General features: G+C 35.3%; 1 protein-coding gene across 2 annotated transcripts in view; it reads right to left on the bottom strand.

Moving 5' to 3' along the window:
* LOC150107256 (heme A synthase COX15) overlaps nucleotides 1–24,831 on the bottom strand; it is a 159,849-nt gene that overhangs the window by 34,726 nt on the left and 100,292 nt on the right. The window contains exons 8-9 of one of the 2 annotated variants that reach the window (XM_090391762.1): nucleotides 12,380–12,534; nucleotides 3,949–4,003 (exon numbers count right to left, since the gene is read on the bottom strand). In XM_090391762.1, coding sequence (XP_090247888.1) covers nucleotides 3,953–4,003; nucleotides 12,380–12,534 — 206 coding nt within the window. In that variant the 3' untranslated portion in view covers nucleotides 3,949–3,952. The remainder of the gene's footprint in view (nucleotides 1–3,948; nucleotides 4,004–12,379; nucleotides 12,535–24,831) is intronic. The other variant, XM_090391761.1, reaches the window with a different exon arrangement.

Raw genomic sequence — 24,831 nt, 5'->3', positions numbered from 1 at the left:
TGCATGGCCCCTAGTCCTCTAGGGGGGGACTATAGATAAACATCCTATAGATGCTTTAGTTTCTGACTCGTCTATCTATCATATACTAGATGTAGATCCAACCATGAAAAACCACAAAGAGACCAATCTCTTAATATGCAATATGACTAGATGGCCTCAAGAATTACAAAGAAATTTAAAATCTCTAGATCAATTACCATCACGCCTATATGGTGTACCAAAAGTCCATAAAGTCAGAGTTCCGCTTCGCCTGATTGTAGACGGTAGAAATTCTCCTATATTATTATTATTATTATTATTAGACGCCTCCAGGGAGTCCAAAGACTCATCGAGGGAGGGCACCTACTCTACAACACTCCACCACGCAATCCACCAACTACTACTACTTTCATCATCTACACCAAATCCATCTACTGCTGACCGCCGCCACTATTATTTTCACAGACAAGCACAAACATCCATGCCCACAGCAGGATTCAAACCCACAACCTTTTGGCTGGAGAGCGGATACGCTAACCACTCGGCCAACCAGGCCGGCTATATACCTACGAGCCAAACACCTAGCCAGTCTGTTGAAAGAGAAGATAAAGAAATCAACCTCATTCATAAAGAACTCTCAGCGCTTCATTGAAAAACTAAAAAGTATCAATATATCCAATACAGATATACCTGCAAGTCTAGACATAGTATTGGATCCTACTTTTTCTTAATCTGTGCTTTGGATCCGACATGATCACTATTACGATGTTCTTAACAAAATAGAAGGTTGCTAGTTGATTTCTAATACAAATATAGAGAAAATTTATATTTATAGACTGCGCCACTCTATATCTGAATTAGTTCAAGAATTGAAGAAAAATCAACCTTCAACTATTTCTCCTTAAAATATATACTGGCCGAGTATATTTAACTAACTTAATTCACCCGCATTGGTTCGAATATTTTATGAATGGTGCAGTAAAAGAGATTCAGGCAAAATACGACTTTCGATTAACAAAAACAAACATTTAATTTTAGAATCACAAATTTTACACTTAACTTCAAATCACTAATTAAGTTATTAGAAACACTTCAGCCTTCTTGGCAATACAGTCATGCAAACTCAGACAATGGTAATTCTGTTATCTGTAATACAGTCTTCTCATAGTTCCTTTTAGCTATTTAATAAAGTTCCTTAATGATCATTCACATCAATATCTCATAGTTCTTTAAGTTTAAAATACAATAAAAATTTCAGTAACACCTCTTTACAAACAAACACTTTTAATTTTACACTTCAGTTAATTCTCCGCAACAGTTACTGTTAGTATAGGGAATTTCTAGGATGAAACCCACACACTTCTCTGTATAGAATTATTAAAGGTTGGAATAATCTTACTGATAATCTTTTTTCTTCTTTAACTTACACACAAACACTTTTTATAAACTGTAAACACTTAAACAGTATACGGCACTCATTAAAATAAATCTTCTAAGCAATAACTGAATTAATCATCGGTCACAATACCACATAAACAAAAGTTGTTGTATAAAGTACTACCAATCACTCATGAAATAAAGCAATACAATAATTCCTTAACTTTAGGTTTTATATGCACAGTTGTTCATCCCTCCGGCATTCAATTAATTCTTTAAGCACTATACTTCTGAATACAACTATCGTTAAACTTCAATTTTCACAGCCTCTACTTATTCTCTATACTTCAAGTAGACTATACTTCAAGGTTCCGTATGTCCTTGAAAGGTCGGCCCTGAAAATAAATCTCAACTAAAGTATCGCTAGTCATTCAGTAGTCACTCAGCTATCTTCCGTTGCTTTATTTGTTATTCAGACTTTTTATCAGCTAACTGCTTCTCAACTTGTAGACTTTATTTAGTTGCTTGAGTGACTTGCCGACTGGCTATTATCGCACTGTGATTGCCGAATGCCCGATTCCAACCTAATGCCAATCCTTCTCTCTCTAATAAATCTCTAATCTCCTAATACTCTTTTTTCCAGCGGTCCTCCTTTTTATATCAGTTTTTCCCGCCTAAATTCTTCTCGTGGTCTCTTTAACTAATTCATTCCTTTTTAGTAAACCTTCAGCTTTCTCCCCACGTTCTGTTCCAAAAACGTGCTCGTTCACTTACATACGTTTCCATGACAACCAAAATAAAATACAATAAAATTGAGGTATTGCATAACGTTAAACTTTCACAAATAGGAATAAATAAAGAATATTTATATTTCAATTAATGCGCAGTTAAATTATCAAATACAAACGCTTATAATATTAACATAGTAATAAATAAAATAGCTTAATAATATTTAATACAGTCTTTTCATTATTAATACATATATCTTTGATTAATTAATTAAATATTAGACAAAATTAAGGAGTTATATGAATATTAGTTTGTAAAATAAGTTGTTTACATTAAATAATATTTACAAGTCTAGCCTTTGTGATGGAAGATCATGTTGGATTCTGAACCAAATAATAATTACTCTAATCTCTACATAATCAGAATCCAACAATAGTGTCTTTATTCACGAACATACCGGTCGAAGAAGGAATTAAGATCATAGAAGATCTCTTTCCAAACGACATTACGCAGCTTTTTCGCCATTGCCTAAAATCAAACTATTTTAAAGTAAACAACTTATTGTATCAACGATTGGAAGGCTTAGTCATGGGTAGTCCCCTGTTACCACCGTGTGCGGATCTGTTCATGGAAAAATTAGAAAATGACATCCTATCAAAAATAACTCTGAAACCATCAGTCTGGTGGAGATATGTAGATGATGTGTTCATCGTTTGGTAAGACACGGAAAATGCCTCACACGAGTTCCTTCAAAAAATAAATTCTTTCCACCAAAAATTAAGTTCACATTAGAGTTAGAAAACAATCATCAATTACGTTTTTTGGATGTATTAGTAAAAAAACAGGATAACATCTTCCATGGACAAATCAAGCTCACAATCTACTGCAAACCTACATACACTGGACATCATCTTCATTTTAAATCTACTCATCATTATTCACAAAATCTTAGCATCATTCATATGCTCAAAAACAGAGCAATAATTATCATCACAGAAGAAAAAGATCTACTTGATGAGCTCTCACTCATATCAAAAACTCTATCCAAAAATGGTTATCCACAAAATATAATTCAAAAGATTCTCTATAGAAACAGCCCACAGTGACAACCTCAAGTGACACAGTACACATCATCATACCTTATGTAGACTCAGACTCCACCACAATAGCAAAAATCATGAAGTCTTTCAACATCAGGGTTGCCTTTAAACCTATTTTAACTACACGGCACATGTTAAGATCTCCTAAGGACAGCATCCCATGTTCCTGTGGACTGAGCTATGTAGGCCAAACATCACAAAGCCTAGAAATCCGAAAAAAAATAACATATCAGAGATGTCAACAACAACAAGAGAAAGGACACCTCAGGATTAGCCCATCATTTCTCAATTTCAAACCATTCCATTGATTGGGACAACAGCTCCATGCCGTACATTGAAGAAGATTTCAAATGTAGAAACTTTAAAGAAGCTGTAGTGGTACTCCATACAAGAGACAATCTCAATAAAAATCAAGGCATGATATTAAAAGACATTTGGAAAAGTTTAATAAATTCACTATGTTTAGCAGAGCTGAATTACATGAAAAACTATAAAACGCGATCTACTAACAATGATTAATTCTCCACGCTTTATGCTCTTAATGTCGCACGTCTTTTTCAATTTTTTTAACTGATTTTAAGGTCGTTACTGCATTCTTCTGTTGTAGCATTTAATGTTAATGTAACCATTCTCGTCCTGAAGAAGTCAGACAGACCGAAGATGGCGAAACTGGTTGACGATTGTATACATATATTTATATATAAAATCATGCTCCAATAAAATCCAAAGAAAATGTCTCATATTTACAACTTTTTTTACTTACTTATTCACATAAGTTCCAACCTCCTTTGACTATAATCATACAATCTGCAAAAGCTCTGTCAAAAAACGGGACATTCAGTATATTGTTGACATTGTTTCTCATTGTAAACATGGCCAAAAAAATTAAATTATTTACAGAAAATTATAAATATATATTAATAACTTATCTATATCATTGTCATAAACATGCCAATTCACACTTCACGTGCGCAAAACTGATGAAACTCAGAAAACAAAAACAGCAACTCATGACAAATTACAATGTTCAATTGGATTGCTTCACACATTACCAACATAAGCCACTAACGACTTCTGGTGCTACTGTCTCAGTGCACACCCTGCCTCAACCTTCTGGGCAGTTTAAAACCACTGGAATGCTAAGAATTTGACATGCTGCACCATCTGCATGTGTGTTTAAAGGGCTCAAATTATAACCACACAGCCAGGCTATTAATATGAATGTGATACAATGTTTAAGCATCGAAACGTCTCCTCTTCATGAGCATTAGTATATTGTGTTTAATTCTGGGAATCACATGAAGCCAGCAAACAATTAGGGGAGTCTTTAACAGGAATAAATGCAAATATATAATATTAGTGAACTTGCTATTCTGTGGGTGTGCACTGCACACATAGCATAATCTGAATATACATCTGATATACACATATACAGCATCATCAATTTCCTGATATGCACCTTCAAGGGGTGTTCAGGCTACTATGACAATGGTACATGATTAAGTTTATATTATTATTAATATCATATCTGCAATTTTCCTCCAAATTACTCTATTACTTGTCAGCACTCCACTCCAATAGTGTCACATCTAACATTTCATGCTTCTAAGGCACTGCTGACTGAATCAATCCAACTACACCTTGGTTTTCCTCTGGGTCTCTTTACTGCCATCTTGGCATCACACACCTGTTTTGCTAACCTTTCTTAACCCATTCTATTGAAGTGATCATACCACCTTAGATGAGCTCTACTTACACATTCTTGAATGCTAACAATCAAGTTCCTTTCTAATATCTTCATTTTTAACACGATTCTGCCATTGATGCCATCTGTTCACTCGCCTAATTTTTCTCAGAACCCCATATTTGTGATATCTAGTCTTTGATTGATTGCTTTATTTCCATCTCAACTCTGAGATCTGTAATTTAAAACTGGTTTGAAGATTGTCTTGTATATGCTAGTTTGTGTTTGGACTAATTTCTCTCTTATTCCATATAAATTTATTCAGCTACCCACCATACTAGCTTTGCATATTCTGTTGTCTATTTCTAGATTTAATTTGATTCTTTACTAAAAATTGTGCCTAAGTAGCTGAAATGTTTACTCTTTATACAGATTCTTCAGTCTGGATGCAGCTGATATTTTCATGACAAATTTGTTAAAGCTGTTATTCAATTTAGAGAATCTTAGAGACTTAGTGAATCATCTGCATAAAGCAATGAGCTAAGTTTGATGTCTCCAATTCTAATATCAGGCCTAATGCCACTTTCCTCCATAATGTGATCTATACAGATGACAAGTAACAGTGGAGATAATGTGTATCCCCTGTCTTTGTCATATGCCTTTTCTGGATCTACAAAACTTAAGTGTAAATCCTTTTCATATTCCCACAATTTCTCAACTATTTGCCTTAAAGTGAAAATCTGATCTTGACAACCTATATTTGGCCTGAACACAGCTTGATTTTCTCCAAGTTTCTCTTCCACAATCTTTCTCAACCTCTTTTCAAGTATGCTTGCATAAATCTTACCTGAAACACTTAATAGAGAAATCCCTCTCTAATTCTCACATTCAGTTTTATTCCCCTTTTTTATAGATGGGTACTATGAGAGCTCTACTCCAGTCATTGGGAATTCGTTCTGATCAGGCTCTCTGAATTATGTGGTGTAGCCACTGCAAAACTTTTATATCTCCATACTTAAGCATTTCTGGTTGAATATCATCTACTCGAACTGCCTTTCAAGTTTTTGTTGTTTTTTTTCTATCTCAAGTATTGATATATACTTCTCTTTGCATTCCTCTTGAAAATGTTTTAGTGTATGGTTCTATCACTGCTTGTTTCATTTAACTTTTAGAGTAATTACTCCAGATATTTAGAATATCTTTATCTTCAGTTTTCATGTCACCTTTATCATCTATCTTGGTTCCTTTTTTACAGTATTCTTTCCTCTATTTTAAAGCTTTTTGATAGCTTCTAGAACAATTTTCCACCTAACTGATATTTATTTTTTATATTCTTACCAGTTTTCCCCATGACTTTTTTAGCTATTTTTGCATGTAGCTTAGCTCTCTTACATTTTTCTCTGTATTCTTTTAGGGCATGTGCCAACTTCTTTGCTAGGAATTTTTGGTATGCTTTCTTCTTTTCCAGAAATGCTTCTTTATGTTTTTGTGTCCATCATGGAGTTCTTATTTTTCTATCCTTACAGATAGAACTTCACCACATACGTCCCTAACTGAATCAATCAATGTATTCTTCAGAGTTTACCACTAAGACTCCAAGGTTCAAGTTCTTGTTTTCAAACTATTTCAAATTTTCTTCAATGTTTGTATGGTTGAACCTGTAAAAGCTGCCCCACTTTAATTATTTTTAAAACTTTCTTGGCTGTTTGTTCCTCACACTATGATATCCATTGACTTCTTTCCAAACAGAGAGAGAGAGAGAGAGAGAGAGAGAGAGAGAGAGAGAGAGAGAGAGAGAGAGAGAGAGAGAGAGAGTGTGTTTTCAGATGGAACATTATTTTCAGAGAGAAATTTTTTGCTCTGACCCAGAAATATATCTTCAGAGGAACAAACAGACTGTTCCAATTTGGATGGATAAAAAATTCATGATAACAAAAATTTCTATCTGGGATTATTAATTTGTGTGATTAGAAAAAAAAAAAGTTCCTTTTGAATTGTTCCGAGAGGAACATTGTGCAATGCCACAATTTTGGTGGCAATGCACCAATTAATATACCAAACAATTAATATGCTGTAAAGGACAATGACAAGGAACTTTTATATGAGCTATTCATGTTCTCACCCACATGTAAGAAAGCTAAAAGAATACAAGCAATAGACCTACCATACTAGCTTCTGGTCTTATTTTCCTCTTCTAGAATAATCATAATAATGTTGACTAATAGCACTTATCCAATCACAAGTGAACTCTTTTCAGAAGTAGTAAGTTTTCAGCAGACAACTACTGTAAACTATCCTTTTCTCTAAATCAGTTAAATCAGACCTGGTGCTTGTTTCTCTTTTTGCTTCCAGAAATTCTCATCTGCAAAGAGCTGGGCAACCTCTTTTACACTGTAGCCATGGTAAAACTTTCAAGGGTATTATGCTAGTTAAATTAAGTTGAAATAAATGCAGTGCTTGTTTGACACATGAATAATATACCGGGTGATCCAAAAGTAACAAAAAAAGTAAAAATTCAATAATTCGAAAAGTATAGACAGTAGCACGATGCGGTTTTCACAGAAAGACATGGGATTTTTTTTAATAACGAAAACTTTTATTGCCAGAATAGTCACATTTGTCACCGCTGGCACTGTAGCGGTCCTAGAGCTGCTGCTTGTCGCTATTTAAACCATGAGGACCGTAAATTTCAGATGTAGTGAATACTGAAGTTAAACTTTCTGCATTTAACATTTATTACCGAAGTTAAACGTTCTGCCAATGTGGGCATGTTATCGTTATGAGATAAAGCACTTTCAGTTAAGTTGTATTATCAGAACTCCGAATGTGCAAGTGCTGCTTTGTGCACCTATCGTTCAATGCGAGGTATTAGGGACCGATGTCTTGTTCCTCATTGATAGCTATGATGAAAAGGTTTGAGGATACTGGCAGTTTGGAAGCACATGCAAGAAAGGAGACCCAAAAAAAACTATTGCAGTTGTGCACGAGGTCGAACACGAGACCAACACACAATCGGCAGCTTCTGCACATGGGGAATGCAGTATACGTGAAATTTCAAGACGAACTGACATTTAGTACGACACTGTGTCGAGATCACTCAGGATCATCCTGAAGAGGTATCCTTACAAAATCCAACATGTACAGGAACTGAAACCAACTGATTTCGAGAGACATCATGAATTTGCAAGTTGGGCTTTTGAACATATGGAAAACAATGCAGACTGGCTGTCAAACGTCCTGCAGACTGACGAAGCACACTTTTCGCTTAATGGAAGAGTAAATGCACACAACTGCCGCATCTGGGTGAGAGAGAGAAGCCACATGCGATTGTGGAAACTCCTTTGCATCAGCCAAAGGTGACAGCGTGGTGTGGGTTCACTGCGTCATTCATTATAGGCCCTTTTTCTTTGAGGAAGTCCACAGCAGTACATTTCGAATTGTTTCAGTCACAGGCGAGCATTATGCAGCACTTTTAAGAGACAGCATCATTATTCCCTCCCTGCAAGAGAGGCAAGCACTACATAGTGTAACATTCATGCAGGATGGAGCGCCCCAGCACATCACAGGTCCTGTCCAGCACCTGCTGCGATCGACATTCGGCGATGACCATGTCCTCAGTCGCTCTTTCCTGCATGAATGGCCACCAAGGTCTCCAGATCTTACACCTTGTGACTTTTGGTTATAGGGCTACTTGACGTCACAGGTGTACAGAGGTCGGCCGACGTCATTGGCCATGTTGAAAGAAGCTATTCGCTATCATATGACAGGAATTATAGCTGAAACCATCTTCGATACTGTGCAGAGTGTTGTGCCACATCTGACAGCCATTCTCATGAATGACTGCAGTCACATTGAACATTTGTAACCCTAGCTGCGTTGCGAACTGTGCTGCGCCACTGTACAAACTGACACAACACACCAAAACACCACCTGTCGGTGGCAAATGTAACTATTCTGGCAATAAAATTTTTCATTATTAAAAAAATCCCATGTCTTTCTGTGCATTTCTGTGAAAACTGCATCATGCTACTGTCTATACTTTTCGAATTATTGAATTTTTACCTTTTCTGTTACTTTTGGGTCACCCGGTATATGCCTTTCTGGTAGATAGGCTTATATAAGTTGGTTACTCATAACTATTATTTTTCAGGAAATAATAACATATACTAAAATATTAATTATATTAATACTTTCCTATATTTCAACAATGTTTGTAATCATCAGGGATCACAAAACAATGATATGTGTATGTAGGCACTAACATTGGGCAAATGAGGATGAAGAAATGCAACTAAACTCAGGCCTAGAGTCCTGAATGGTCCCCACCCCCACCCCGAATAGTGGGCTGAAGATCTTAGGATGTATGCTTCCCAAATTTGGGGCAGTCTCAAGCACCCAAATTTGTTGAGGTTTGGAAAGTTTTTTAGGACTGAGGCAGATTCGATAAATAGCCTTTCGTATTTGTATTTGCTGTGAATCCACAAGCAAAATGTACCATTACATCCCATTGTAGATAACACTGATTTACTCACATACAAAATAGCACCAACATTTAGTCAAAGTGTTCACACAATATACTGGCAAAACACATTCACTCATAAAAAACTCAACCCACTTTAAAGCAGTATAGAAATCCTCACACTCCAACACACTGACATAATGGTCAGCTTTGATGTCTCTTCTTTATTCATCAATGTCCCACTCAAAGATACTTTAGACCTCTTTTAAGTCATATTTCCTCCCAATATCTCAGCTCTGTTTCAGTTCACCATGAACTCAGACTATTTTGTGTGGCAAGGAAAATTCTACAGACAGATAGAGAGGACAGCAATGGGTTATCCACTTTCTCTACCCCTGGGAACTTTTTCATGGAGACCTTTGAGGAAAGATACACTCCACAATTTCTTAACACATCTAAACAATCAACATCCCAGGATCCACTTTACCTTAGAAAAGGAAAACAACAGCACTCTACCATTCCTAGACACTCTGATTACACACTAGCCAGATAGATCCCCGGCATTCTCCATTTACAGAAAACCTACGCATACAGGCAGATACATTCGCCAGCAGTCATCACACCTTGCACACCAACAACAACATGGATTATAAAACATGGCAAAATTAATCAGTTCTGATAACAGCGCCCTAACTGCTGAACTTGACCATATTTTCAACACTTTCTTAGCCAATGGCTACAACCTCCGAAAAATATTAAAAAAACCCGTAACTGCAATTCTCCCCCCCCCCTCTTCAGAGCAGAGATTACTCAAGATCTATCACCATTCCAAATATCTGAAAAATTGACAAAAATCCTAAGAAAATGCAACCTTACAACCACTTACAGACCACATGAGAAATTGGCATCCCTTATCCATTCCACCAAAGACCAGCCACGTGCCCTTGCAGTTGCAAACTGTTCTACTATGGCCAAACCGGCAGAATACCAATATTAGAATTTGCAAACACAAGGACCACAACTAGTTCCACCAATTAATTGGTGGAACTAGATGTGGTCTAGTTACTAGTCTAGATGTGGCTGTACCTAATCCACTAATGTGGATTAGGTACAGCCATTCAAGACTTGCTGACCATGCTTTGGACACCCACCAGAGGATACACTGAAAGAAGGCCACTATTACACCGCAGCAAAAACAAATATGAAATGCTATTTCTCGAATCTGCCTCAGCCCCGAAAAACTTTTCAAACCACAACAAATTTGGGTGCATGAGACTGTCACAAATTTGGGAAGCATACATCCTAAGATCTTTGGCCCATGGCCAAGACCACCCAGTTCAGTCCAGTAAGGAGCATTGTTCTCTAGGCCTGACTTTTAGTTGCTTTCTTCAGCCTCATTTGCCAAGTGTTAGTGCTTCCATGCACATATCATTATCTTTGTGATCCATGATAATGAAATGCAACACTGCTGAAATATAGGAAAGTATTAATTAAAGTTTAATTAATACTTTTTATGTGAATCCTATCCATAAAAGCCTGCAACATTAATATTAGTACTGTGAATGTGCTAAGTAAATAATCCAGAAACACTATTAGAAAAACACCAGGCAATGAAATGCATTTACCACCTAAAACAATTCTATATGCATGATAAGATTCAAACACACAGCATGGTGGTTGGAGAGCATATACAATATCCAGTCAACCAGGCTGGTAAATGAAAGATGAATAAAGCTAAGGAGCTCTGTCTTCTGCTTGCAACTCCCTGTTCATCATTTAGGTGTTTATTTGTTTTTTTGGCTTATTTACCTATGTACATTCACTTGCTCAAGGAGGAAAATTTATGATGATTCAGCATCTGAATCACAGATGATGATTCATATTTTCATATTCACATATAAGCAGAAGTATAAATTAAAATCTAATTTGCTAGATGGATGACACTATACATCACTGATTTTCATTCATTCCCTATAGTCAGAATGTAACTTTTTGGACAGAAAATGGTGTGCTGATTCCTTCAGCAGTAACAGCACCCTATGGGAGCAAAGAATAAACTTAAATCCCATCTGAGACATGACTTTTTAATCAAAGTTTGTTAACTAGCACTGCATGAAAGACAGGATTTTCCCTACAGGAAATGTCTCACCCTACAAAACAAACCAGCTACAGAACATACACTGATGAAATATATCAGAATATGAAGTAGGATCCACAGTCTTATCGTTAGGAAAATTAAGTTAATACAGCTACTTAGCTGAAGAGACTAATATATAAAGCGAGAGAGAAGAGATGGCAATCAGAAGCGTGTGTATTAATACAGCTGACTCACTAATAGCAAACTTGTAGGGACCACAGGAACAGTTTGTTACAGGACAGTTGCTACAGTAAATTTCTTTTATCAAACATTATACTTACAGAGCTGTGGCGGGGACATTTCAGTGATACAATGAGCAAGTGTAACAGTAGTGTTTGCTATAGTGAGAGATGACTGTACCTATTTTTGTGACAAGTAAACACCATATCTAATGCATTTGGTCTTACATTGTTCTTCATTCATGTTTTCCACTTGTTTGTGCTTTAATTTTCATGTTTGCAGTAAAAAGGCAGGACCTACCATGAGTTTGGTCTAACAGTTACAAATGTTCATGTGTCAGGATTAAAACATTAGCTGGCCAATCTCATGACAACACATAATTAACAGCCATGCCCACAAGGCAGGGCTACTCACTCTTGAACAATAAAGAGATAATGACAGCCAAGTTAATGAGAGTCAAAGTTCACTTCTTTAATAAGGATCAAAGACAATCTCTTATACATTCAACATTTTCTTATACTTTATGATGATTCAGCATCTGAAGCACAGAGTTGATAGTATTTTTGGGGTTAAGATCTTCGAATTGTAGATTTTGTTATGCCTGCACTAATTAGACTGCAGTTTTTATTATACTTGCAAAGACAAAATTGTAGAACCTTAATTTACTATAATTACTAAATAGAAATTAACATGTAAAAAATATAAAATTGGCATTAAGTTTGAATGATAATTACCATAAGTCTGTGGATAAACTGTACAGTAGTAGGGTTTTCTGTAAAATTTCTATATACAGGAGAATAATGAAGAAGATCTGATGGTATCCAACGATCTGCCATTTTAGGAAATGAATTATATACAAGTCCAGCTTCCAGTCCTGCTACAAAGGCACCTGAAGAGCATGAAAATAAATCCAAAAATAACAATCCTGAAAAACAATTTTTTTATATTAAATTTTAAAATTATCAGATTAGATTTAGTTTAGCAATGCATTAGTAATTTGGGCGCTTTCTTGCAAATGAAATACAGAAACGTTAAATCTTTACCAAATATTTGCCTTATTATGATTTCATTCAACAATTAATTCAATTCTCATGTAAATTCATATATATATATATCAATTTTGAATACATATATGAATCAAATTACTACTGTATCCAGTTCTGTGAAAGCTTAATGCTGCTTTGATAAAATATGGAATTAGAGCAACATTTTCTGAAGATTTTATTTGAATAATCTTTTTATTTCCATAATAACTGAGGTTTATTTAAACAATAACAATACAAAATTAATAATGGAATAAACTCAAGTATAAAGATTATTTAATAGTATAATTTTTGCCTGTGTGTCAGAGGCATCTTCAGTACATATTAAGCTCAAATTAAACAATAACTGACAATTCCAAAAAGCGCCGCCTAAGTAGCTGGTGTAAGATAACTAAAAAGGTCAATAAATTTCCTAAACAAAAAAAAAAAAATACAATAAAAAGTTAGGAAAGATCCGACGGCTTATGTCTGTCCTCTTTATGGGAGATAGTACTTTACAAATCAGTTAATCTTTCCTAGCTTTTTATTGTATTGATTTTTTTTTTGTTTAGGAAATTTATTGACCTTTTTAGTTATCTTACACCAGCTACTTAGGCGGCGCTTTTTGGAATTGTCAGTTATTGTTTAATTTGAGCTTAATATGTACTGAAGATGCCTGTGACACACAGGCGAAAATTATACTATTAAATAATCTTTGTACGCGAGTTTTTTCCGTTATTAATTTTGTATCGATGTCTACTCACGGTATATATACCTCTTTTAAAATTTATTTAAACAATAAGTTGTTTACTGGGCAGCAAACAGCATCACTACTTTGCAACAAACAGACTGTGGGGTTTGAATTCTAATATATGGCACGAATGTTTGTAAATCTTAAGATGTTTTATTGTCTACAGAGCACAATCCATGAATTATTTGATTTTTTCAACCTGCCCACAGTATTATCATACTACAGTAAACCCTTGACTTAACGGACAAAATTTTTGGTTCGTATGTCACGTGAAAATTAACGTTAATTTTAAAATGCTTTTAACCAAGATTTGCTTATAATTAAATTAACAGGTTATTTTTTGTTATTAATTTCCTGTTATTTTTAACATATTTTGGCAAATAGGTCATCATATGTTGGAAACACTATAGTAATTTAGCCGACATAAATGAGTCACCGCTCATAAAACAAGTTCGGCGAATGATTAGGACATGATAACACAAATCGCACTATAATTGGTTCTTTTGTTGCATTGCGTGACTTTCTGCAGATATAAAAAAACAGCAGAATTCAAAAGTTCAAAAAAAAACCTTGATAGTTTTTTAAAAGCAGGATTACCTAAACCAAGCGCCTCAACATCAAACATTAACTTATCTAAAAGTGTGTATAAAACAATTTTTTTGTTATTAGTGCTAATATTGATAAAATCGCAATATAATATTACAGATATTTTTATTTTAAAAAATTCGCGATTTAACGGACACCCCTTAGCCCATTAAATCGAGGGTTAACTATATAAATTTCCCATTTTTTGTAACTTATTAACAATATATTGCAGAATTAAAACTGCATCATTGTTTTCATCCATATTATACTTAAATAAATATATATATATATATATATATATATATATATATATATATATATATAACAGTGGCATCGTGTGCCCATTTAGGTTGTGTGTGCTATCGTGAGGCTTTTGCAACTCACGCTACAAAATTCATGTCAATTTGACCACATGATTGCATTTTTATTGATGTATGAAAGTTTTAAGAATGCATTGCACATCAATGCTCATCTTAATTGGTCCAATGCAATTAATTGTAGGATAACTTTGAATACTTTAATTTATCAATTAATATAATTTTAAATATTGAAAGTATAAAGGTCAAATGAACAATAGCTATGCTTTATGCATGCTGTTTATGTGAGCAGCACAAAGTGTTTACGCTACGTAGTGAGATTAGATTATCATTGGCAAATACTACAGTGACACAGGGAGAATTTCAATTTTGATGATTTTTAAATACAGCCATATAATATGCACAGAAATTGGAAAAAGTAATCACTTCAGAAATTATTATTTTTCTGGATTGAAAAATAATAATTTTTTTTTCAATGAAAGGCTGAAATAACTCGTTTTACTTACTTATACACAAATTTCAACCTCCTTCAGGTATAATCATACAATCTGCAAAAGCTCTGGCAGAAAACAGGACATTGGCAACACTATTTCTGATTGTAAATATGGACAAAAAAAGTTATAAATTATTTAGAGAAAATTATATATTAAAAACTTGTCTATAATCAATGTCATAAAGATGTCAGTTCACATTTCACACATACAAAACAGATGAAACTCAGAAAACAAAAACAGCAACTGACAATGTTCAACTGAATTGCTTCACACAATAACCAATCACAGCCACTAATGACTTCTGAGTGCTATTGTCTCAGTGTACATCCTCACCTTCTGGGCCGTTTAAAACTACTGGAACACTCAGAATTTGACATGCTGCAGCATCTGCTCATATGTTTAAAGGGCTGAAAGGTGTATCTGTATTTGTGATCGCACACCCAGGCTATTAACATGAATGTGATACAATGTTTACGCATTGAAACATCTCCTCTTCATGAGCATTAGTATATTGTGTTTAGTAATCATGAGAAGCCAGCAAACAATTATGGAGTCTTCAACAGGAATAAATACAAAAATATAATATCGGTGAAATTGCTATTCTATGGGTGTGCACCGCACACCCTGAATACATGACCCTGACAAAGGTTACATCTCCTTGCCATATATCAGCACACTATCCAAAAAACTGAGTAAAATCTTAAAGAAGTTTAACATACAAACGTGCTTCTCGACTCTTCAAAAATAAGATCAAGTTTCAGCAATTACAAACAACCTACCTCACAACTTTCTACAATTCCCAGGTGTATACAAAATCACATGTGAGTGTGGAAAACCTTACTATGGCCAAATGGAGAAATCTATCCTCTTATGTCTCGAGGAACACCAGAGAGACAATGCTTACAAGAGAACCACGGCTACTGTCCTATCAGGCCACATCCTGTTTTCAATAAACACAAATAACGAAAGCCGCCAACATGAAGTAAATTGAACAACTTCAAACCTGCACATTTGCCAAGATGAGATAGAACACCGCACTGTCGAGTCAAAAGAAATTACCTTGGACCCTCTTCACATGAACAATAATCTCAGCTATAATTTGCCTGACTCTTTCAGCTCTACTATCAGATACTGGCTATCTCGTGGATATACACACACACAGGTGTTACAACAATAGAACTTTAACACGGACTATAGCTCAAGTTCATAATAACTGTAATTTACAGTTGAATTTATAGCTTTATAATTTTATAACTTTAGAGTGTCGAGTGTCTCAATGTTTTTTTAAGTACCTTTTAATAGCTTTCTATGTTCTTAACGCCTGATGAAGTCGATCCCGACGAAACATGTTGCGTATCCAATAAATCTCAATTTGTTATAATTCTCAGATTTTTAGTCAGTTTATATAAAAAATGAACATATCCCAACTCTGAGTTAATATTAGTAGTCATATATATATATATATATATATATATATTCATTTTTTAAATTAACTGACTTAAACCCGAGAATTATAACACAATGACATTTATTTGAAAAAAACGCAACATGTTTCGTCAAAAATGACTTCTTCAGGCGATAAGAACATAGAAAAGATAATAAAAGACACTTAAATTAATATTGACACACTCCAAAGCTATACAATTACAAAGTCATAATATTCGACTGTAAATTACAGTTATGAGCTTGAACTACAGTCCGAGTTAATGTTCTATTGTTGTGCACCTGTGCGTGTGTGGAATCACGCGATCTCCAGTATCTAATAATAGAGTTGAAAGAGTCAGCCAAATTATAGCTAAGATTATTATTCAAATGCAAAGGGTCTAAGGTGATTTCCCTTGACTCGACAATGCGGCGCTCTATTTCATCATGGCAGACGTGTAGGTTTGAAGTCAATGTCCAATTTATTTCATGTTGGTGGCCTTCATTGTTCGTGTTTATTGAAAGCAGGACATGGCCCGACAGAGCAGTTGCTCTGGTTCTCTTATAAGCAATGTCTCTCTGATGCTCTTCGAGACGTAGTAAGATAGATTTTTCTGTCTGCCCATAGTAAGGCTTTCCGCATTCACAAGTGACCTTGTATACACCTGGGAATTGTAGAAGGTTGTGAGGTTGTTTATAGTTCTTGAAGCGTGATATTATTTTTGGCAGAGTCGAGAAGCACGTTTTTATGTTAAACTTCTTTAGAATTCTGCTCAGCTTTTTGGATAGTGTGCTGATATATGGCAAGACGATATGACCTTTGGAGTCGTCCTGTGTCTCTACGTTGTTACGTTGACGTCGGAATAATTGGTTGTTAATACTTTTTAGAGAGTAGCCATTGTTTTTAAAGGTCCATTTAAGATGTTGTAGTTCCTTTTTCAGTTCTTCTTCATCTGACAGTACAGATCTTGCACGATTCGCTAGAGTTGATATAATACCCAACTTTTGCGCTGGATGGTGATGGGAGGACGCATGCAAATATCTGTCTGTGTGTGTTGGCTTTCTAAAAATAGAGACTTTAATTGATTCAGGCGTCTTGGTGAGTTTAACATCTAGGAAGCAGATGGAACTATTTTCTTCAATCTCCATAGTCAATTTTATATCTTGATGGCGGTTGTTTAAGTGGTCGAGAAACTTGTGAAGATTCTCAGTACCATGCTCCCATATGAGGAATATATCGTCCACATATTAAGTCAGTTAATTTAAAAAATGAACATATCCCAACCCCGAGTTAATAGTACGTTTCATATATATATATATACAGGGTGTTCGGGATAAATTTGACATATTTATAATTAATTATATTTTTCCGTAAGTTACATGTATTAACACACACTTCTCTTCATTTAAAAGTTTGGACCCTTCTTCATTCATATACAAGATGTCAGAAAGGATGGATAGCTGGAACCCACCTGAATCATGGAAGAGAATAACTTGTATCATGATGTTGTTTTAAGGATACTTGCGACATAAGACTGAATGATATAATCACGTAATCACAAGAAAGATATTTATTTAACCAAATTCAACGTCTTCTTACATCTTATAATCCTCCACAAAACAACAAAGATTCAATACGTCGAGTACCTATTCCTTATATCTCCGGTATTTCAGAACCTATCGCAAGAATTTTGAAGAAATATGATTTAACAGCTACGTATTCTCCTATTAACAAATTGTCTTCTCATTTTCCTTCTCCTAAAGACAAACGCTCAACTTTATCTCTTCCTGGAGTTTATCAAATTCCTTGCAACTGTGATCTCTCTTACTTTGGACAGACTGGACGTTCTCTTGAAAAAAGAATCCAAGAACATCAATCATCCATTCTTCACAATAAACCTGAAAAGTCTGGTTTGGCTCAACACGGGATTGAAACTGACCACAGCATCCTTTGGTCCAAGACGCGCCTCTTACATAGATCCCGTTATAGGTTCAAACGTTTGTTCAAGGAAAGCGTGGAGGCCTTGCTCCATCATCCCAACCTGAATCGTAATGACTGCATATCTATATCAAAAATCTGGGAAAGCCTAATCAAGATTACTCATTAATTTTTTTTTTTTTTTTTTTTTTTTAATAGCAAATTCAATCATGTTTCTACTTCAAAATATTTCGTTTCATACTTAGTGATATAACATCACGCGGCATGTTCTAATTTCAACGATCTATTGTTAGTATTCTAGCTTGTATATTTTTTAAACTGTTCTTGTAATACCACCGACGATGGTCTGCTATTTCCAGACCGAAATATTTGGTTAAATAAATATCTTTCTTGTGATTACGTGATTATATCATTCAATTGTATCATGATGATTCGTGCCCGCCATCAAAATAAGGATATTACGACTGCTGCCCAATGCTCCCTGAATACAGTAAAAACAATCAGGCATGAACTAGAGACTTGCAATGGTGACTACGAGGATGTAGCAAGAAGAAAGATCCCTAGCAGACGATCTGATTGCGTTCGTACAGCAGAATTCCTCGCAAATCTGCAGGAACAGGTGTTGAAGAACCCTGGCATTGGAATTCGGGCTTTGTTCGTGGAGTTGCTAACTGTAGTCAAGCCCTGGATAACAAGGGTAGCCAATGGTAGGCCGTATGTATGGCAGCAGGATTCGGCCCCTTGCCACACCTCTGGGAAAAGTCAAAAATGGTTGTCTGAAAATTTCTACGACTTCACCAGTCCAAATGTTTGGCCTCCAAACTCCCCAGACCTTAACCCCATGGATTATTTTGTATGGGGCGCAGTTGAAAAAGACACCAATCGCACTTCCAGTAATACAAAAGCCCAGTTAATGGATAAAATTAAAACAGTTTTTGCGGCCCTTCCCAGGGAGACTGTAGCATCAGCTTGTTCGAGATTCCGAAGCAGAATTGAAGCTGTGATCGATGCTAATGGTGGTTATTTTGAGTAAATCTTGTTGATAGTATTGTAATTAACTCTGCCTGTAATGTTTTTTTGTCAATTCATTAAATTTAATAGATACAAAGAAGATTTTCTTTTTCCTTACGAAACTGTCAAATTTATCCCGAACACCCTGTATATATAAATAATGTTAATGTATTAATTTCTAGCACCCGGCAAAAGTTTTTAATTGTTAAATCAATTGTTATGTACCTTGTATTCTTGTTTCTACGCAGTGATGATGTACTGTTCGAAATCTGTACTTCCATTTCATTAAAATTAATTACTGTGGTTATTGTGTAATTTGTTGTTCATAGTCATGCCACAGGTACCTTTAAAGATTAGATTCAAGATTATATTTTGTTTAATATGGAACCTTTGACACTGTCATGGAAACATCTAAAATTTTAATTATAGAATATGTCAAATAACATTTTCATGACAATTTTAGCAGCTAACATCAACTACAAGTATTTGGAGAAAAATGCAAAATATACAAATTTTTGTTGGCAATACTTTAAAAAGCCAATATGAAATAACAAAAGTAATGTATGTGAATTTTTCTAAATCTTTTCATGGTGGATAAGTTTAACTAAAAGATCAGCTTTAGAATCCATACTGTTGAATGCCAATTAATTAGTAGGCTTCCAGACAGTTATGACACTTTTTTGTATTGCCTACTTTTTCCTAAAATGATTCAAATGAAATGTCAAATTTAAATAGTAATTTTTAAATACTAAATTTCATTAAATTCCATCAAGCCAAGGGGGGGGGGAGTAAATCAAATTAGACCAGGAATTATATTCTTGTTTAATCCTTTACCCAAGTGTAAGCAAACAGGATTTGCATGTGAAGCATCTTCACAACTAAGCCACTTTGTGTGCATCTCTCTCTATATATACATAAGAGAAGTTGACTTCACATCATTGCCTCAGTATCTCATAATGCAAAGCACACTTCCTTCCAAACATATATTCCTATGCATTAAGGGAAGGGTCGCTGCTCAGATCAATATACAAGTAACCTAGTCATACAGAGATATTTAGCATGCAAACTTGCTTTGCATACACTCAGGTAAAAAATTAAATTAATATAATTTATGAGAACTTCGGTGAGGAAAGGACATATGTGGAACTACAAGGCTGGTGATTATGAGAAGCTCAAGAGGCATGGAGGACAAAGAAAACAGAGTTGATTTTCAAAAATGGTATGGTGCCGTGAATGTAGTATGTATGCATGTAGTACGGAAGATGTCACAGATATTTATGTAATGAGACTGAATAAGAGTAAAGTACAAGTGTGGGTATGTATGAAATGCAATATTCTGATGGACCATAAAGCTTGCTTAAATACAAGTTTAAACAGTTTAAATATGAGTAGAGAACATGTAATCACAACTGACATAGCAAATGAAGACTGTGTGAATGTTCAGAGAGCATGTGGAAGTGATAGCAAGGAAAAGAGTTCAATTGATGATAAAGAGAGCGATAATGATGTAGAAAAAAACAGACTGCAATTAATGGTAAGGTGGTAAGTGGTGATAACTGTGAAGAAGTGTGTATGTGATTGGCAAGAGTGAATGACAGCGAATAAAGGATGCAAGATTTGAAAACTGAGTTGGTGAAGATGAGGCTGATGCACAGTGAAACGAAAAGCACTGTAGATGTGCATGGAAGAGCAAAGAAGATGGAAACAAATAATGTCAGTACAAAAGACCCACAGATGGCATTGTATGGAAATTCAATTATTAGAGGTGTGGTAAATGAGAAGATGCACAAAGTATGTTTTCTGGGAGGTAAAATAAATAGAGTGATTAAGGCATTGGGATATGAGGAGTAATCAAGCAAAAGAGTTGGTAGTGGTAGTAGGAACAAATGACTTGACTAGAAACAAGGAGAATGTAAGACTGGATATCAGGAGGTTGTTGAGAAGAATAAAAGATAATAGTATGATAAGAAAGGTAGTCAGTGTGTTGCCCAGGTAGGACAGTGATGAGATGAGGCAGAGAGCAAGAAGTATGAATGTTATGTGAAGAGAAAGGAGTGCAATTTGTTAATGTGCAGAATGAGTGTGAGGGAAGATTTGGACTGTAGTATGGCAGATTGCATTTGAATGGTTTTTGTGTGAGTCATTTGGAGAGACTGCTGCTGGAAAGGAAAGTAATGAGTGCAGAGAATGAACCTGAGCAAGTTAGAGGTGGTGTGAAAGAGCAGGAAAGTAAGGAAAGAGGGATTGAAGTGGTGCTTATGAATGAAGAAGTGGGGCAATTCAAGGTGTACAGAGGAACACAGCACGAGAAATGTTGATGCTCCAAGAGGATGCGAATGCATGTACAGATGGTCCTTTCTTTCATGCTTACACAGTGATCAGAATACATTATCAAAAATTATGGAGACAACTACTGTGTTAGAGCAAAACTTTAGTTTAACATAAACCAAAATGAACACTCAACGTTTCGACCTTCATATCAAGGTCATCATCTGGAATACACACACATATATATATATACACACAAAGAAATAAGCTGCACTACAATCTACATGGTTTGCTAAAGTTACTGACCAACCGTTCCAACAATTATTGGCCTGACCTCTGGTGAGGAAAAAAAAAAACTTTACTACATCAAAGCTAGAGTCCTGTTATTATTATCTATTATGTAACAAAATTAAATTGGGCTGGAGAGCAACATGTTTATATATATATATATATATATATATATATATATATATATAAAACTGTGATTATACATATAAATTTCAACCAATTGGTATGGAAGTTTCCAATAAAAGCTGAAAATTGCTTAAAGTCCTAAAGTATGCTGGAAACTAAGCAGGCTGAATATGTGCCATCCAAATTCTTGGAATTTTTATGCCACCATTATTGTTGAGATTATGGGGTTTATCAGAATGTCACAGGCTTTCTTTACAATTTTGGTGAAGCAGGCTTCTCAGATCATGCTCTCAACACCCTACACCAAATTGATTGGAAAAGTGCCTGCTCTTTACATCATACAAAAACCTGGTATGAAAGAAAATTTAAAGAAGCCTGTGAAATTCTGATTAACCACCCTAATCTCAACAATAATGGTGGCATAAAAATTCCAAGAATTTGGATGGCACATATTCAGCCTATTTAGTTTCCAGCATATTTTAGGACTTTAAGCAATTTTCAGCTTTTATTGGAAACTTCCATACCAATTGGTTGAAATTTATATGTATAATCACATACTTTTCTATATATATATAAACATGTTGCTCTCCAGCCCAATTTAATTTTGTAACATAATAGATAATAATAATAGGACTCTAGCTTTGATGTAGTAAAGTTGTTTTTTTTTTCCTCATCAGAGGTCAGGCCAATAATTGTTGGAACAGTTGATCAGTAACTTTAGCAAACCATGTAGATTGTAGTGCAGATTGTTTCTTTGTATATATATGTGTATGCTGCAGATGATGACCTTGATATGAAGGTCGAAACGTCGAGTTTATATTAAACTAAAGTTTTGCTCTAATAGGGTAGTTGTCTCCATAATTTTTGATAAGTATTTACAGATGGTACATAGCGATTTGCAGTTGAGAGAAATGTAAACAAACTTAAAGGTGCATTATTAAATCATAACTGCATAAAATTAACTGTTATTAATTGGTTAAATTTGTTTAGTTAATTAGAATAAAATAATTTTATAACTTTTAACAGGTGCTTAAGGGTCAAAGCTGTATAACTGAGAGGAGACCTCTACATAGCCTTTAAAGGAATGCAGAGAACTGACCAGGGCTTCTGACCTAATGTCCAATCCTCACCTTCTCGTGGTGCACCCTGTTGGGTATCTACTTGGATAGTGAACGAACGAGGATGGGCTGGCAATTTGGGATTTAGCCGACCGAATTGTATTCTTATTGGTTAAACCAAAATTAAAAATGATGGTACGACATGACAAAATTTCATGCCGGCTGGGGCGTCGCCCGGTTAAACAAGGCCCCAGTTGTTTTCGCCAGGTAACCAGGGAGAACAGCGAAAAGTCAGCTACTGGAACCAATCTGAAAACAAACACCAACTCAACATCACCAGAGTTAAAGATCGGTACTATCAATGTAAGAAGCCTGAATGGCAGAGAAATGGAGCTAGCTGAGGAATTAGATAAGTACCAGATCGACATAATAAGGGTGACTGAAACAAAAAAGACCAAAACTGGTGAGATCTTTCTGAGCAATAAATACAAAATGTTATATTCAGGCAATGACAATCAAGGAAAAGAAGGAGTAGCCATAGTGTTCAACACAAAATACGAGGGTAATCTTCTTGAATGGCAGTCAGTCTCAAGTAGAGTAATGTGGGCAAATATGAGAATGGGGAACTGGACAATGAGACTTATTTGTGCCTATGGTCCAACAGAAAGTTCTACTAAGGTAGAAGTGGAGGAATTTTTTGATGCTTTAGAAAAAGCCACTGACACAATGAAAAATTGGTCCTTGTTGGGGATTTAAATAGCAGAGTAGGAAATGATTGTGAGACATACAAAAATATTTTGGGAAAATTTGGAGAAAAGAGCAAAGCTAATAATAATGGCAAATATCTGTTGGATTTCTGCTCAGGACATGGACTGGTTATTACTAACACCATGTTCCAACATAAAAATGTGCACAAATTCACATGGAGAGAAGAGGCTAGGAATAAGAAAAGTCTCATTGACTATGTTATTGTTGATAGTGATGTTTTCTCCCTGGTGCAGGACACCAGAGTGTACAGAGGAATTGAAATTGGAAGTGATCACTATCTAGTCTTGAGCAAGATAAAATTGAATTTCATATTGAAAAAAATAACATGTAAGAAAGTTTTAAAGCGAATAAAAGTTGAGCAGCTCTCAGATGTGAACTGTAGACTAAAATACACAAAGATTATTGAAGAAAAAATGAAAGAGTTTGAGAACAGGAATCAAACCTTGGAGATTCAGTGGCAAACTCTGAGGAAAACATTGATTGATTCTGCCAGAGAGGCATGTGGTGAGGTTGTCTGTAAGGATAAAAAAATCAGAACTCCCTGGTGGACACAGGAAGTTAAAGAGGCAGTGAAGGAAAAGAAGAAAGCATATCAAAAGTTCCTGTCAAATAAGTCAGCTTGTGCTCTTAGAGAATATAGAGACAAATGCAAGAATGCTAAACACTGTGTAAAACTAGCTAAACAAAAGTCATGGGAGGACCTTGGCAAGAATATAGAAAATAAATATCAAGAAGGTGGCAAAATATTCTGAAGGTTGTTGAAGAAACTTAGGAATGGAGGAAAGTGTGCTGTAAAAGGAGTTAGAGATGATAGAGGTGACATGAAAATGGGAGAAAAAGATATCCTTGAAGTATGGAGTAATTACTTTGAAAAACTTCTAAATGAAACAAGCAGTGATGACAGCACAGTGCTAAAAGACACTGACCAGGCATGCAGTCAGGAATACATATCCATACTTGAAGTAGAAAAAGCCATCAAAGGCTTGAAATGTGGAAAGGCAGCAGGAGTAGATGATATTCGACCAGAAATGCTGAAGTATGGTGGTATTAGAGTCTTACAGTGGCTCCACTGCATAGTTCAGAAGGCCTGGACAGAGGGACGAATTCCCGATGATTGGAGTAGAGCTCTCATAGTAC

This window comes from Typopeltis vanoorti, chromosome 4 (assembly GCF_054136105.1).
Source record: "Typopeltis vanoorti isolate ZY-2024b chromosome 4, IOZ_Tvanoo_1.0, whole genome shotgun sequence".
In the NCBI taxonomy this organism is placed as follows: domain Eukaryota; kingdom Metazoa; phylum Arthropoda; class Arachnida; order Uropygi; family Thelyphonidae; genus Typopeltis; species Typopeltis vanoorti.
Note: the sequence above shows the minus strand (reverse complement) of the source record. Positions and strands in the feature narration are given on the sequence as shown.